At 56.8% G+C, this 17016-nt stretch overlaps 1 protein-coding gene across 1 annotated transcript; it reads right to left on the minus strand.

Moving 5' to 3' along the window:
- Positions 1 to 6090: 6090 nt before the first annotated feature.
- LOC311200884 (scavenger receptor cysteine-rich type 1 protein M130-like) lies at positions 6091 to 15311 on the minus strand (the record flags this gene model as incomplete). The annotated part of the gene is made up of 12 exons (XM_084275187.1): positions 6091 to 6169; positions 7841 to 7928; positions 8139 to 8222; positions 10722 to 11032; positions 11121 to 11211; positions 11650 to 11964; positions 12277 to 12591; positions 12675 to 12991; positions 13666 to 13975; positions 14118 to 14426; positions 14786 to 14801; positions 15303 to 15311. The coding sequence occupies 12 exons, from the start codon at positions 15309 to 15311 to the stop codon at positions 6091 to 6093; spliced, it is 2244 nt and encodes a 747-aa protein (XP_084131313.1).
- Between the last annotated feature and the right edge of the window lie 1705 nt (positions 15312 to 17016).

A 17016-nucleotide genomic window follows, 5' to 3' on the forward strand; every position in this document is an offset into this window, starting at 1 on the left:
TCATGGTGATTTGGTCAGTAAACTGTCCTTAGGCCAGCCCACTAAGGCTCTGTCTGTTTCTCTTGTGGGAGTGAGTGAGAGGAATGTGCTACTCAGTCACTGGTTGGAGCTGAACCACCACAGCCCTTTTTGGAGCCCAAGGTGGGGCCTGAAAGTTTGTGATAATGGTAGAGGATGAGGTGAGGGGTGCTTTCTCCTCCCCTTTTCCCTTTAGGCTTTTTACAGCATCTGTTGAGAATGTTGGCTATCCCTGGGATGTTCAGACCAGCATATGTGTCTTGCTCTCTGTCCTGAATGTCTGTCTGGACCTATGTGTAACCAACAACTGTGCCAAGAATATTGCCAAGAGGTCTTCCCTGGGCTGAAGGGTCAGGGGTGGCATGGGGTGTGGGAGGGCATGAAAAAATACCTAGACAAGGAAAACAGATCCAGAGGCACTGTGGCTGCCCAGGCCTCAGACACCAACACCACAGCTGAGCCAGAAAGAACCCTTCCAACAGGCACTGGAGCTACCTGGACCTCAGAGAGTGCAGCTCCTGCAGTCTCCCCAACAAGCACCATGGGTACTCAAACCTCAGAGGCCAACCCCAGAGCTGATCCAGACAACCAACCAGTACGCCTGTCAGTCACCTCTATCCAGAAGAAGAAATACATGGAGAAATCAGTCCTCATCGGGAGAGATGCTGGTGAACTGGGACCATTGCAAGGCCCTGAAGAGGCAATACCAGAGGTTATAACCCGATCCTTGTCCTTGAGCTGAGAGACATGAGAAAAGACTTCAGTCGCCTTCCAGGGGAGCACATCATCACCTGGCTACTGCCATGCTGGGACAATGGGGCAGGCAGCAGGGAGAAGGCAGGGAGGCCAAGCAGCTGGGATCCCTGTCCAGAGAGGAGGCAGTAACAAGGCAATTGGAAGGAAGCCTCAAGCCCTCAGCCTCTGGAGGTGACTTCTATCAAGTGTAAGGGCAGGGTACCAGTTCATTGAAGATGCTGTGTATTGGCCAGACCAGTGGATGACCATGGAGAGAGATATCCATTATCTGAGGGGATGAGCCATGTGAGAGATGATTTAGTGTGATGCTGATGATCTGCAGCTCTGTGCATACTGGGCATAGACTTCCTCTGGAGAGGGCACTTCAAAGACCCAAAAGGGTACCAGTGGGCTTTTGGAATAGCTGCCTCAGAGACAGAAGACATTGAACAACTCTCTCTTCTGCCTGCATCATTAGAAGACCCTTCTGTTGTGGGGCTTCTAAAGGTTGAAGAACAGCAAGTACCAATTGCTACCATGATGGTGCACAGGCAACAATACCACACCCAACAGAGACTCCCTGATTCCCATTCAGAAACTGATCATCAACTGGAGAGTCAGAGAGTGATTGGTAGAACCCGCTCACCCTTCAACAGTGCAATCTGGCCAGTGCAGAAGCCCAATGGTGAGTGGAGGCTGAGGCTGGACTATCGTGCCCTGAATGAGGTCACGCTGCCTCTGAGTGCTGCAGTGCCAGACCTGCTGGAACTCCAGTGTGAACTGGAGTCAGATGCAGCCAGATGCTAGGCCACAATGGACATTGCAAATGCTTTTTTCTTGATTCGTTTGTGGCAGAGTGCAGGCCAGACTTTTCTTTCACTTGGAAGGGAATCCAGTACACCTGGGATTGACTGCCTCAGGGCTGGAAACACAGCCCCACCATCTGCCATGGACTGATCCAGTCTGCATTAGAGCAGGGTGAAGCCCCAGAGCACCTACAGTATATTGATGATGTCATGGCATGGGACAACACAGCAGAGGAATTTTTTGAGAAAGGGAAGAAAATGATCCGAATTCTGCTAAAGCTGGTTTTGCCATCAAAGTAAGGGCAAGAGACCTGCTCCAGAAATCCACTTTTAAGGATTAAAATAGCAGGATGGGTGTCATCAGATCCCAGTGGATGTTATCAATACAACAGCAGCTATGTCTCTATCAACCAACACAAAGGAGACAGAAGCTTTCCTAGGCACTGTGGGGTTCTGGAGAATGCATATCCCAAACCACAGTCTCATTGTCAGCCCTCTCTACTGTGTAACCTGGTAAGAGAACGATTTCCAATGGGTTCCTGAGCAGCGAGAAGCCTTTGAAGAGATCAAACAGGAGATAGTCTGTGTAGTAGCCCTTGGGCCCGTCCAGACTGGGCCAGATGTAAAAAATGTGTTCTACAGGTCAGCCTGGGAGAATGACCCTACCTGGAGACTCTGGCAGAAAGCACCAGGGGAGGCTCAAGGTCAATCTCTGTGGTTTTGGAGTTGGGGCTACAGAGGATCCAGACACTCTAACAGAAAAGGAAATACTGGCAGCACAGGAAGGGGTTTGAGCCACCTAAGAAGTGATTGGGACTGAATCCCAGCTCCTCCTGGCACCCTGACTGCCGGTGCTGGGCTGGATGTTCAACGGGAAGGCCCCTTCTACACACCATGCCCCTCATGCTACGTGGCAGCAAGTGGGTTGCACTTACCACACAGTGGGCTGGAATAAGAAACCCCACTCACCCAGGAACCCTGGGAGTGATCACAGACTGGCCAGAAGGCAAAGACTGTGGAATATCACCACAGGAACAGGTGCCACGTGCTGAAGAGACCTCAGTGTACAGTGAACTGCCAGAAAATGAGAACAAATATGCCCTGTTCACCAGTGGTTCCTGTGGCATTGCTGGTAAACATCAGAGGTGGAAGGCTTCTGTGTAGAGTCCTACACGTCTAGTTGCAGAAGCTGCCTATGGAGAAGGCAAATCCAGCCAGTTTGCAGAGGTGAAAACCATCCAGCTGGATTTAGACTTTGCCAAAGGAGAAAACAGGCCATATATTACATATTTCTTTATACAATTTCCCGGATGGTGGTCCATGGCAGATGGTCTAAATAATAAATGATGTTATGATCCTCCCCAGTACTCTGCAAAAGTAAGATCTGGGCATGATGTAGATGGTGTTGAAACAGGGGTGGATAATGTCCTGGTTCTGGACAGGCCAGGCTCACCTCCCCAAGCAGGCTGCACAGGAGACCTGAGTTCTCCTGGGCTGTTTTCCACACCACCTGACATCACTTCCCCATCCGAGGGGCTGGTTGGGGAGGCGTGGTCCTGGCATGGTGCAGCACTCTGTTATTGTTGGGTTTGTAAGGTACTCTCTGTGCTATCACTGGGTGTGAGTGCAATTGGGGCTGTTATTGTTCCCCTTTTATGGTGCTTTTGTCAGTAAACTGTCCTTATCCCAACCCACAGAAGCTCTGTCTGTTTCTCCTCCGGGAGTGAGCGAGCAGCATGTGGTGCCATTGTTTGGGGCTGAAACACCACAGTTTCCAAGCCACAAGCAGCGAGTTTCTCTAAGAGAAAGTTCTGGAAAACTGTGTCCAAGGCCTTGCTGAAGTCAAGGTAGACAACATCCAGAGCCCTTCCCTTGTCCAAGAAGCAGGTCACCCTGTCATAGAGGGAGATCCAGTGGGTCAAACAGGACCTGCCCTTATGAACCCAAGCTGACTGGGCCTGATCACCTGGGGGTTCTTCATGAACTGGATAATGCTGCTCAGGATGATCTGCTCCATCAGCTTCTCTGGGACTGAAGTCAAACTATCAGGCCTGTAATTTCCCTGATCATCCTTCTGTCCTTTGTCATATAGGGGTTACACTGACTGATCCAGTCAGCCAGGACTGATGGAAAGTGGCTTGGTGAACCCCCCTTGCCAGCTCTTTCAGCACCCTTGACTGCATCCTATTCAGCCCCACAGATCACTGCACATCTCTGTGGTGCAGCAGGACCATCTCCTCCTGGATTGAGGTGGGCTCATTCTGCTCCCTGTCCCTGTCTCCCAGCTCAGGGAATTGGATTCTCTCTGTACAACTGCTCCTGTTACTAAAGACAGTGGCAAAGATTTCATTAAGCACCTCAGCCTTGGCCTCATCTTTCCACAATGTTTCCTCCTGAATCTGAGAGGGGATGGAGGGTCTCCCTGCTCTTTCTTTTATTTAAATGGAGGCCAGATGAATTTCTAGCTGGGCTTTGGACCAACTATGAGGAGAAACTCTCATCCTGTTGTTCTTCCCTCAGCATTACACACCCCACACTGCCATAGGAAGAGCCTGAGCAATGCCTGAGGGGCAGGACCTGTCTTCCCTGGTGCTGGGGGTCAGGGCTTGGCCTTTCTGCTTCATCAAACCAACCCAGGGCTTGCTCAGCATCTCAGCTGCTTGTACATTGCCTTTGCCTACCAGCCAACATGGCCTCCAATTACCTGTTCTAACGAGTCCCTGGGGAGGCTCAGCCAGCAATGGCTCTCAGCGGGACTCATTAATACTTCAGGTACTTTGGCTTCTGCTTTTGACATGGAGTTTTTTGTGTAATCTCCTCTCAGTACCTGAGCTTCAAGGACTCAGCACCAAATGCACCCCAGGGCTCATTAAAAATACAAGGCAAGCCCTAACGAGCTATGTCTCTTCATGTAATTATCTTCAAGTCTTCAAGAGATGTACAGACCATTGGAGCTGTTTCAAAGGGAGCTCAGAGTAAAATTGATTTATTTTTAAGGGTGTAGGTTATTATTTTCACTGTAGAGGAGAGGTGACAACCTCTGACTGAGATTGATCCTGGGTGCCTCCTAAGGAGGTCTGGACTGGTCTGAAAAAGGGTCCCTTGAGGCAGTGGGGACACCCTTGCTGCACATCTCCACAAGCCCACCATGACTCCCACCAGCCAACTGGGACTTGCATCCCTTGTCCTTACATCAGGTCTCTCTCTGCACTCCACAGTGGGGCATTACAGCCCCTCTGTACCAGCTCCCCTGCTTTCCTTAGAGAACTGGCTGCACACAGGCAGCACACAGGGAGTTATTTTCCCACCAACAGGAGAAACCTGACAAGATTCACCATTAAATAAACACTCCTCACTCTATGCCAAGTGCAATCTGCCACCAGTGAGGTTCACCTGCCACAAAGCTTAACCCTTTGAGAGATGTTCTAGTGAGGAAGGAGACTGTGAAATCACCACAACTCAAGAGCTGGCTAAAGACAGAATGAGTCAGACAACTGCCAGAAAGGCAAGGGTTTAACTCCCTGAAACTCAGAGCAGCAGCTGGATGGTTGAGAGGTGTCTGAATGGTCCAAGGGGAAGGGAAATCTAGAGACCAACCACAAGTGCTGGTGTGCAGATCCACTGCTAAGTGGGGATTTCAGTCATGGTCATAGAATCATAGAATCTCCTGAGTTGGAAGGGACCCATAAGGATTATCAAGTCCAACTCCTGGCTCCACACAGGGCCAGCCAAGTCAGAGCAAGGGACTGAGCGCATCATCCAGATGCTTCTTGAACTTGGTCAGGTTCAGGACTGTGACCCCTCCCCTGGGCAGCCTGTTCCAGGGCCTGACCACCCTCTCAGTAAAGAACCTCTCCCTCATATCTAGCCTAAACCTCCCCTGCCACAGCTTCATGCTGTTCCCTAAGGTTCTATCTCTGGCCACCAAAGAGAGATCAGCACCTGCCCCTTCTCTCCCCCTCCTCAGGATGCCACAGACTGCAATGAGGTCTCCCCTCAGCCTCCTTTTCTCCAGGCTGAACAAACCAGGGGGCTTCAGCCTCTCCCCAAGAGACTTCCCCTGCAGACTCTTCACCATCCTCATTGTCTCCTCTGGACACTTCCCAATATTTTTATGTCCCTCTTGTCCTGTGGTGCCCAAAACTGCACCCAGCACTTGAGGTGAGGCTGCACCAGCACAGTGTAGAGTGGGACAATCCCCTCCCTGGACCTGCTGGCAATGCCATGCTTGATGCACCCCAGGACACGCTTGGCCCTCCTGGCTGCCTGGGCACACTGCTGGCTCGTGTTCAACTTGTTCTTGTGTTCTTGTGTCTCGTGCAGCAAGGCCACAAGATGTGGGAGCAGGAGGTGTGATAAGGATTCAGTGCTCCTGGGACTGAGAAAGAGACATGATTGCCAAGGTGCAAGATGGGTGGAGTATGTAAATGTAACCTTTAGTTAAGAGCCAATTAGAATACGACAAGTACAACATGTGGTAGGAACAGTATCAAAGGAAGGGTGTGCTTGCAATGAAGTTGAAGTTGCTTTATCAGTCACACTGATTGGCAGCATCTTCCCTCTCATCGTGGCACCCATCCTTGGTAACAGTCTTGGTAACAGTCTCTTCCCTTGAAAGAATTTTGGGGAAAATGTGAGAATTAGGCAATTTAGGGGGAAAATAGAGGATTTGGGGGGAAACGTGAGGATTTTGGTGGAGATATGAGGATTTGTGGGAATTCCTGTTTCCTTGGGCATGGAGAACATCCTGCAGTGACCAGAGGTGAAGCTGGATGAGTCGTGGCCAGGATTCTGGGAAGACTTTGGGTGAAATTCCAATGGTTTTGGAGTTTGTGCTTGAACGAGACCTGGATCTTTGTGCCAGGATGCCAGGGAGATGCCAGGAGGTGGGGACATGGCAATGGGGTGGTGACCACCATCAGCACCACCACCACCATCTCTGGCACAGTAGTCGGTTGCCGTGTCATCGTCATTGACTGATGATGCGTATCGGGCGTCCCAACCATCTCCAGCCCCTTCCCAGGGAATCCTTATGCCCTGGGATCTTTGATGGTTGGATCAAGAGTTGACCCAGTTGACCCAACCCTTGGCCATTGCCCTCTGGCTTTGACCGTTTCCCTCCAACATCAACCCCTTTCACCCCAACACTCAACAATCACCCCAATCCTCAACTGGTCACCCCAACCCTTTATTCAGTGTCAGAGCATTCTCTGTGTCCCTCCCCCTCCAGAGGATCCTTTGGGTTTCTTGACAGTGGCAGAGATGTCACTCTGTGTGGGACTCCACATCAGTGGCTTTGGCAGCAGAGAGGCAGCAGGAGCCCCAGTGAGAAGGGAAATTGGGTTCCCCATTCTGGTTCCCCCACGTCCAGGCAGCCCTGCAGCAGCCCTACTGCTGCCATCAGCTGAGCACATCAGCAGAGGGGGTGCTGCTCTGTGAGGGTGGGTTTAGAAAGAGCACAAATGCCAGACTGGGACAGGGGTAAGGGAGGAGGGGGAAACATGAGGAAAGATCCCAGACACACCAGGGTCAGTGAGGAAGGAGGGGGAGGAGGAGTTCCCTCCCACAGAGTTGAGAAGGAGAAAAATACCCCTTCCTACCCCAAAGGCTTTAATAGGAACAAGTGGGGAGGCACAGAGTAACCACAGGAGAATAAACAGAGAGCAAACCCCGGGCTGTTTCTGCTGCCCCTGGGAGAAGGGAGATGGTTCCCTGGTGCTCAGGGCTCTCCCAGCTGCACAGACCTCTCCTCCCTCCTGGCTGCACCCAGCTGCATGGGTGGGACGGGCTGTGCTGGCCCAGGGCTCAGGGGCTGCTGTGCACTGAGCTCTGGTTTCACAGCCTTGGTGTCCTCAGGGGGCTGTGCCACAGACACCCCTTCAGCATCGTCATAGCCTGTGCTGTCCTGGGGAGGGGACCAGGCATCTCCCTCAGCTCCAGGGGCCTCAGCACGTCTCTGGGGGTGCAGGTGTGTCCCTGCAAGCAGCAAGGCAGCCCACTGAGTGATCGTCCTACGAGGTGCCCGTCCTGACCTGTACATCACCTTCCTCCCTTCTCCTCACCAGTGGAGAAATATTTACCTCCCCCTCCCACCAAGGGTCCCCCCCCAAGGGAAACACCAAGGGCAGGTAGGTCTATTGCCAGATTGTGGGCTCTCAATATGGCAGCAATTCATCTGGCACCACAGGAACCCTCAGCACTGTCTTTCCCTCTCACCTCCACGTGCATCCCTGGGACCAGCTCCATCCTCTGGTGCCCTGGGCATTTCCCAGTCTCCTTGCCCAGACACTGGATCCTCCCCAAGCTCAGAAACCTCCCTGGCATCGTCATAGCCATCTGCTGGGTCACCTCTGGGCAGGACAGGCATGTCTGAAAGGGGAGGGGAGATGCTGACAGAGAGAAGACACATCCTGCAGAGCAGAGGAAGGGAGGATGGGCAGGGACATGGGCCTCAGACACTGGATTTGGCAGCACCAGAGGATTCCCCTGCCCATTTCCTCCCCTGCTGCTCACGGTGACACTGGTGTCCATCACCAGTGTGCAGGGAGGAGAGATCCACCCCTTCCTGCCCCCCATTACCTGGTGCTGATCCTGGACCATCCTCCTCCTCAATGTCCTCATAGTGGGTCTGCATCATGTTCAGGGACCCCTCTGAGTAGGAGCCTGGAGAGAAGTGATGGAAGTTTTATGGGGTGAGTTCTGCTGACCCAGCTTGTGCTCAGTGCTGCTGGGGACAGGGGACCCACCGAGCCCGGGCTGCATTGGACAAGGGCTCAGGAGTTCTCTTGCTCTCCTGGGAAAACCCCAACTCACAGGGGCTCCCAGAGCTGCCTTGGGACAGCCCCTTCCCTCACCCCTCAGGTGACAATGGGATGTAGAGACATGCAGTGAGGGGCTGTCCACTGGCTGGGACAGGATGAGCTGGTGAGGATGAAGCTCTTCTCCAACAACAAGACCTGGCTGCTCTCCCCACAGAACCCCACAGCCCCAGTGCTGCAGGGACCTTGGGCCAGGGGGCTGCAGGGGGTCAGTCTTAGGTGGGAGCCATGGGAAAGAGCCTTAGAGATATGGCCCCCATGAGGGACCCAGACCCACCTGACATGCTGAACCTTGCCTGCTTCTCCAATGCTGGGCTGTACCCGATCTCCTCGTACAGGGCCTCAGGGAAGGGCTCCCAGGCTCACTCAGAGGCTGCAGACAGAGGCAGGGCTGACTCAGGGATGTGGCTCAGGGATGGGCAGAGAAGGGATGGATCCTGATCTGCTCCCCCAGCCCTGTTCCCCTGGCTCAGCCCAGGGCTTTCCCCACAGCACAGCCCCACTGCGCTCTCCAGTCACTGCTGCCACTTCCTCAGGAAGGGCAATGTCCCCATGGAGATGGTCAGGGGCAGCAACACCCTCACACCCTCCCTCAGAGACAGCCCTTGTGCCCCTCTGGACCTTGGATCCTGTTCCTGGTGCTGAGCTTGGAGCAGCTCCTGCCTTTCCTCTCCCCTGGAGCTGTCCACTCTCTGCCCAATGGATCCATTACACAGCCCCTGCCCTGCTGGGGGGAGGTAAGGGTTGGATGGAAGAACAACCAGGGGTCCTGATGCTGAAAGGATGGAAGGTGCTGTCCAATGATTGTCCCAGCATCTCACACCCCCAGAGCCCCCTCCCCATCTCCCCAGAGCACTCCCAGTGGCACATCCTCATCTATCCCCCTTTATCTCATCTCCCCAGCCCAGCTGTGCCATTTCTCTCCCGGCCCCATCCCTGACTCCCCCCATGTCTGGACTCTCTCTCCCCCTTCCTGCTGGTTGCCCGTGGTCAGGCAGTCAATGGGGTGACACATGGGAATGAGGGCAGCACACACTCTTGTCCCCCAGCTCTGCCTGTACCACTCACTGACACCCCACAGCACCCCTGGCCTTGCCAACACACATCTTCACCTGGGACCGTGGAGAACAAACCCACCTCTGCGCCCAGCCCTGGCGCTCCACGCTTGCCCAGCCAGGAGGGCCAGGAGCAAGCAGAGAAGGGCTCCCAGGATGATGCAGATGATGACAAGCAAGGACTCTCTCCTGCTGCTGGTCAGACGGTCCCGGGTGGCATCTGCACAGGCAGGAAGCCAGAAATAGCAGCCCCAGGGCTGGGAGAGGTGGGGGGCTGTGACACCGCAGTCCTGACCCCATGACACCGGGGTAAGGGACCCCAGGGGGGAGTGATGGGAAAGGTCCCACCCTTCTGGGGACTGACATCCCACCTCGGTAAGTCCCACCCTGGCAAGGAGCCCCTTCCCCCTGGCTGTGGGTCACAGCCTGGCCCTGGGAAGAGCCGGCGCTGACACACAGGGCAGGTTACCTGCTCGGGGGGTTGGTGTTGTGGTCCTGGGTGCAGCTGCAGAGGAGGAGAAGGAGAGCTGTGGGTTAACTGGGATACTGCTGTGCTGGGTAATGGGAATACTGAGGGGCTGGTTACTGGGGATACTGGTGGGGTGGTTACTGGAAATACTGGTGGGACTGCCATGGGCCTCTCCCAACCAGTATGCACCCACCCTCAAACCAGTACAAACCCCCCAAAAAACCGTTATATACCCCCCGAAACCAGTATGAACCCTCCAAACCAGTACAGAACTACCCAAACACAGTATAGATGCCCTAAAACCAGTAAAAACACCAAAACATGTATGAAACCCCAGAAACCAGTATAGAACTACTAAGACCAGTATAAAACCTCACAAACCAGTATAAATTCCCCTAAACCAGTATGGACCGCCAAAACCAGTATAGAATCTCCCAAACCAGTATAGAACCCCAAACCAGTAGCGAATCCCCTCAAACCAATATGAACCCCCAATAAAACCAGTACAGAATACCCTCAAACCAGTATAGACCCCCCTGAAAACCAGAATGTACCACCCAGACCAGTACGAACACCCCAAAACCAGTATAGCACCCCTCAAACCAGTATAGAACCCTGAAAAACAGCTGCAGAGGAGGAGGAGGACACGTGCTGAGGGGCTGGGTGTGCAGGTCCCGGGGAGCCTCCTCTCTGACCTCCCTGGCACATCCCAACACACTGGCCCTCCTGTGGGGCTGCTCCTTCAGGGGTGGCCAGGCAGGAGCCCAGGGCCCTGCTCGGGGCCACGGGCAGGACAGTGCAGCCCCCGGGAGATGCTCACCCGAGCAGTTGACGGCAGCGTCCTCCTTATGCCGGCAGGCGCCGCTGTCCCCGGGCCGGGCCCAGCAGTGCTGCAGAGACGGCTCTGTGCCCCGGCACTCCACCTGCTCCAGCCAGATGGGGCCCGTCCCCTTCCCAAACGCCGCCTCGCCCAGGGCAGACCCTGCGGGGCCACAGCCCAGCTGCCGGCACGCCACCGCCGCGTCCAGCATGTCCCAGGAGTCGTCGCACACCGTCCCCCAGGAGCCGCGGTGCCAGACCTCCACTCTGCCCGAGCACCCGCTCTCGCCTCCCACCACACGGATCTTCTCCCTGTCTGGAGAAGGCAGAGACCTCTCAGGGCTCCAGGGCAGCAGGCAGAGCCCTGCCAGGGGAGAGAGGCCTGCAGAGGAGCAGCTACCTGTGCAGCTCCTGGAGTTTGGGCACGGGGGATCCAGGGTTGGGGCCGTTCTTGTCTCTCTGTCTGTAGAAGGAAATGCCGTGGTGAGGGGCTGCAGCAGGGGGGTCGTGTGGCAGAGAGCGGGGCTGAGTTCTGCCTGTGCATCCCTGAGTCACCTTGCTCAAGGGAGCAGCTGAACCCCGGTCACTCAGGGGACACACCCGGCAATGTGGGGGACCCTGACTGCTCAGCCCCCAAGGGAGCCTGGTTCACAGAGGGCAGGATGGGGGACACTGTTTGGAGCCCTGATGGGTCTCTGTTGAGACCTCTCCTGCAGACACCTCTGCCTCCCCCAGGCACTGCTGGCAGCCTGGCTGCCCACTGCTGCTGAATGTGTGGGGTCCGAGAGCTGAAGGCTCCTTTGTGCCACCACCAGCAGCAGAAGGGTCTGGCATGGAAAGAAAAGCCCCTGTGGGCTCTGTCTGTGTCTGACAGTGCCCAAAACTGAGCAGAATCTGGGGATGCTGGTGCCCAGGTGGCTCAGAGTTACCCTTGCAGGTGATGTGGGTCTCATCACGCAGGTCAGTGCAGGACTGTGGGTGCCAGGGAGTGGAGGGACACTGCCAGAAGGAGCTGTGACTCTTCCCACACTCCACATGATCCACCCAGGCACGGCCAGGCAGCGTTCCATAAGTCAGGAATGGATCCAAGGATACTGCATTCCCACAGCCCAGCTCCTTGCAGGCCAGAGACACCGTCTGGGGAGTCATTGAGTTGGAGCAAACGCTGCCCCAGGTCCCGTTATAGAAAACCTGCAGGCGCCCGGAGCAGCTGTCGTTCTTCTCCAGCCTCAGGGCCACAAACTCTGCGAGGAGAGAGACCAAAGGGAACAGGATGGTGCAGGGCTGTAGGATCAGGGGTGCCCCTGAAGCCCCCAGACAAGGAAAATGCATGGCCAGACAGTTGCCCTGGCAGCCCCTGACAGACAGACAACCCTTCCCTCCATTGTCTCCCCAGAGACGCCATGTGGGACAGAGAGGACCTGTGCGTGGGTGTCCCCACGATGGGCTTGGGCAGGGGCTCAGAGGCAGCCAGGGACAGACTCAGCCATTACCGGCTCTCCCCTTTTCCCCACCTCCCCTGTCCCTGGGCTCCCAGCACAGCTCCCAGCACAGACCTGAGCAGACGACTCCGGCGTCCTCTTTGTGCCCGCAGTCGGGCTGCCCCCAGGGCCGTGCCGGGCAGTCCCAGAGAGCAGCTTCGGCCCCCGAGCAGCTCACGCTGCCCAGCCAGACCTGCCCGGCGCCTTCCCCGAAGGCAGCAGAGCCAACGGCCTCCACCGCCCCTCCGCAGCCCAGCTGCTGGCAGACGACGGCGGCGTCGGGCAGGTCCCAGCCGTCATCGCAGACGCTCCCCCAGCTGCCCCGGTAGTAGATCTCCACTCTGCCTGCACAGCGCCCGGGCCCGTTCACCAGCCACACCCGACGGCTCCCTGCAGCAGGAAGAAGCCCGGCTGCTGTCAGGGGATGGTGCCCACCCAGCCCAGAGCCCGGGGGTCCCTGCAGTGCCACTCACCCCGGCAAACGACCCCCACGTCCTGGGCAATCCCAGCTGCCAGTGCGCTCTCGGGCAGGGAGGTGTTGCAGAGGGTCAGGTTGGACTCATGCCCTGCGCACCGCACCCCTCGCAGCCCCACAGGACCCGTCCCTCTCTCGGGCTTTGGGGGGTTGTAGGCTCTCTCTGCCTCTCCACACCGCAGCTGCCGGCACACCACGCTGGCCTCCTGCACGTCCCACTGGTCATCCAGGACTCGGCCCCAGGTCCCGCGCTGCAAGATCTCCACTCGCCCGTCACACCGGCTGCCTCCACCCACCAGCCGCAGGGCCCCGGAGCTGTCTGAGCCTGGGGAGAGCAGCCATGGCCCAGCCTCAGCAGCACCAGAGAGCCCAGAGACCTGCCGTGCCTCTCCAGGCTCTAGAAGCCTGATGGAGCCCTTGAGACCTATTGCCTGCCCAAACACTCTACATTGAGCTTCAGGAGCAGCTTTTCTCATGGTTGGTTTCCCAGGGACTGAGCCCTGCTGGGCAAGACACTCTCTTTGCTCTTGGTGGGGCACAAACACAACAACATGTCCCTGCTGAGGCAGATGGGCAGCTTCTGCAGGAGGGAGCAGCAGATGGTGGGATGGCCTGGGGATGGGCAGCACCAGGAGAAGCCTTGCTCATCCTGAGCCCTGGCACTGCTGATACATGGGACACCCCACACATCTCTGCCCCTCTGCACCCCTGGGTTCAGGGACTGGGAGCTGGTTTGACCCCAAGGCTGCTGGTGGCTCAAGAGACTGACCCCTGCCCCAGGAGGGCAGAGATGTCTGACCCTGTTCAGTGTCAGCTCTCCCACCTCAGAGCGTTCAGTGGGAGCAGATCAAGCTCTCCAGATCACTCCAGGTGAAGGGAGGGTTTCTCCAGGGAGAAGCTCACCCTGTGCCCACCATGGGGTCCCTTGCTTTGGGTGGCCATGTCACACCCCAGGGGACAATGGGGGTAAGACGCTGTTTTCCCAGCACTCACCTGAGCAAATGACAGCAGCGTCCCTGTCATGGGAGCATGGGGAGGCTCCCAGGGCAGTCACTGGGCACTGTCCCAGCTGGGCTTCTGTCCCATCACAGTGGAATGACTCTCTCCAGGTGGGGCCGGTGCCTCTCCCAAAACGCCCTCCTCCAGGAAGGGACTCGGCGAACCCACAGCCGAGGTGGCGACAGAGAACGTGGGCGTCCAAGAGGTCCCAGTGGGAGTCACAGAGGGTGCCCCAGGTCCCCAGCACCTGGACCTCCACCCGCCCATCACAAGCCGTGCTGCCATTCACCAGCCTGAACCCTGGGGAGAGAGGAAGAGGAGAAAAGGGGCATTGGTGCTCTTCACCCCTCCTGCCTTCAAACCCAGTTGTGTGTCCTGTCCCCATCCTGCTCCCTCCCCCCAGCTCATCCTCAGCATTCAACACCCCACCCTGAGTCCTTACTTGTGCAGATGACACTGGCATCGTTGGCGTGGGTGCAGGGTGGGTCCTTGTGGGACCCTGTGGGGCAGAAGGCCAGAAAGGATTCATTCCCCAAGCACTGCAGCTCTCTGTCCCAGATGGAACCAACACCTTCTCCAAAATGAGCTGCCCCAGGGATGGACAGGGCTACCCCACACTGCAGCTCTTCACAGACCACGTCAGCGGCTTTGGGACCAAAGTCTGAGTCACAGACAGTTTTCCACTGGTTCTCATCACGGATCTCCACTCGTCCTGAGCAGCGGCTGCCCCCTCCAACCAGCCGCACAAACCCTGGAGCAAGCAAAGACCCCTGTTTGTTCCCAGAGCCCTCTGGCAATGTCCTGAGCATGTCTCACCCCATCTCTCAGGTGGCTACAGGCCAAGAGCCTCACAACCATCCCAGCAGCTCCCAGTGGGTGCTGATGGTACAAACACACCAGAGCCCCTCCCTGCTCTCAAGAAATCAGCACAGCACTGGGGTCTGGTTGTTCTCCCACAGCCACAGCCACAGGCACTGCTCAGATAAACTGCTGCTCTTCTAGAGACCTTGGGCTGCTGGGCATCAGCCCCAGGCCCTGAAGCACCCAGAGTTCTCTGGCCCGAGGTGATGGGCCCAGGTGCTATTGGATGCTGCAGCCTTCTCTGCCTACCTCTCATGGAGTGACCCTGTAAGAGGCAGGAGGTAGCCAAGGGCCACCCTGCTCTTCGTCCTAATCCCTTTGTTCCTCCCCTCTGAGTAGCTCCTCTGCTTTGGGACACTCCTATCTACCAGGGAACATAACTCGAAAAGCCCTGGCCACCTTTGTTCCTTCCCTGGAGCTGCGCATATCATGGGAGCTGCTATGAGGTCCTCATGGCTTCCAGACAGGTTTTCCTGAACACATCTATCTCCCTACACCAGGCAGCCATGGAGCATGGGCTGAGCCACATTAGGGGTCAGGCAATGACAGGTTCCCACTGGGCTTTCCTCAGAGACCAGGGAAACCATCAATGACAGTCTCAACTCAGCAGTGACCAGCCACACCAGGCCCTTTTCCAGTAGCCCCTTGCTGCCCTGAGGGTACACTCAGCTCCCTTCCCCATCGTGGCCACAAAGGTGGTGACCAGCTGGCCCCTTACCTGAACATGTCACTCCAGCATCCCAGCTGTGATAACAGTTCTCTTCACCTGAGCCATCGTTTGTGCACTCAGACAGGGCAGACTCGGTGCCATCACACTCAACACCGTACATCCAAATGGGGCCAGATCCTGGCCCAAAGTGTGCAAAGTCATGACCTTCAACAGCATCCCCACAGCCCAGCTGCTTGCAAACCACTGCAGCATCTTTAATGTCCCAGCCGATATCACACACTGTCCCCCACTGTCCCTGTTGTTTCACCTCCACTCTTCCAGCACAGCGTCCACCACCATTTTCCAGCCTCACCTCTGCAGCCCCTGAAACACAAACATGGGAACCTTCAGGAGAGCACTGAACACTAGACCACAGGTCTGGAGGTTCCTCCTTCCCAGGAACCAGTGTGCATGATGTACCCTTCCATGCTGTCCTCAGGGCAGTGTCAGGCTCACATTTGTCCCCAAGGCTTTCACCATGCTGGAGGTGCTCAGCTCTAACCCCACTGGGTTATTCACAACCCCACAGCCAGCAGCACCTCCTCCAAACTCAACCACCACCTTCCCCTTCCCACCCATACACTGTGCCCGGATCTTCACAGGGCACAATCTCCCCACAAGCCCAGACCCCCCCTGCAACAGCCCTGTGCCCCCAGACCCACTGGGAAAGGCACAAGTTCAGTTGACTTGAGCACTGTCTGCCTCTCATCTCAGTGGCACCTCCAAAGACACCCCATTCTCAGAGATACCTCGATGTTCCCACTACTGCCCGCTGACCCTGTCTGTGGACAAGGATGCTGCACTTACCCCTGCACAGATGAACCCAGAGCAGCAGCCACAGCACCCGAAGGGACAGGAGACTCTCCATCCCCAGCCTCAGCCTTCTGTCCTACTGGAACAGCCCTGCAGCAGCACACTCCCTGTCACGGCTCCTGGGGACCCACAGAGACGACAGTGATGAAAGGGTAATATATCTCTTAGATGCAGACCCAGCTGCATGAGGAGCCAATCAAAGCAGCAGCCCCTTTTTAGTCGTTATCGGGAGGTATCTCCCCTCCGACACAGCCCAGCCCTCCAATGAACTCCTCCAGCTCCGTTCATGACCATATATGAGGGACACAGAGGTCCCGCTGCGCATGTCACGGTCACTGGGGCAGGGGATGGTCATGGGACAAGCTGGGTGTGGAGGAGAAATGGGTCTGTCCCCGCTCGGTCCCTGCTGGGGGCACTGGGAGCAACGAACATCTCCTCTGCTGGGCTTATCCAAGAACCCAAGGCCAAGAACGTCCAGGCACCGCCAGCCGTGGGAGCCACGGAGCTGGGACTGCTGCGGGTGTGTGTCAGGCTGGAAAGGAAACAGCCCCTGCTCCTGCTCCAGCCCCGCTGTGCTGGGAGCAGCAGCTGGGAAAAGCCCTTGGCCAGGGGCAGAGCTGCAGCCCAGGAGTGCTGGCTGGCCCCTTCCTCCCCGCAGAGCCCCACGGCGAGTCCCTGGCAGGAGCCCGGGCTGGGCCATGTCCCTGCCCTGGCAGCAGACACGCAGCCCAGGGGCTCAGCCGTGTCCCTGGCTCTCAGCGTGTCACCCAGGGGCCATTATTCCCCCCGGGCAGAGCGGGAGCTGGAGCCTGCAGGTGCACAAACCACAGCCCACGTGGCCTCGCAGCGCTCGCCCTGCTCCCCCCGGGCAGCAGCCTGTGGTTTCCTGCTGGCACTGTGCCCAGGCACATCCCTGCAGTGCCCTGAGACAGCCCCAGCCCCACTGCTCCAGCCAGGG

The sequence above is a fragment of the Gallinula chloropus genome, assembly GCF_964237585.1.
Source record: "Gallinula chloropus genome assembly, chromosome: 25".
NCBI classification, from domain to species: domain Eukaryota; kingdom Metazoa; phylum Chordata; class Aves; order Gruiformes; family Rallidae; genus Gallinula; species Gallinula chloropus.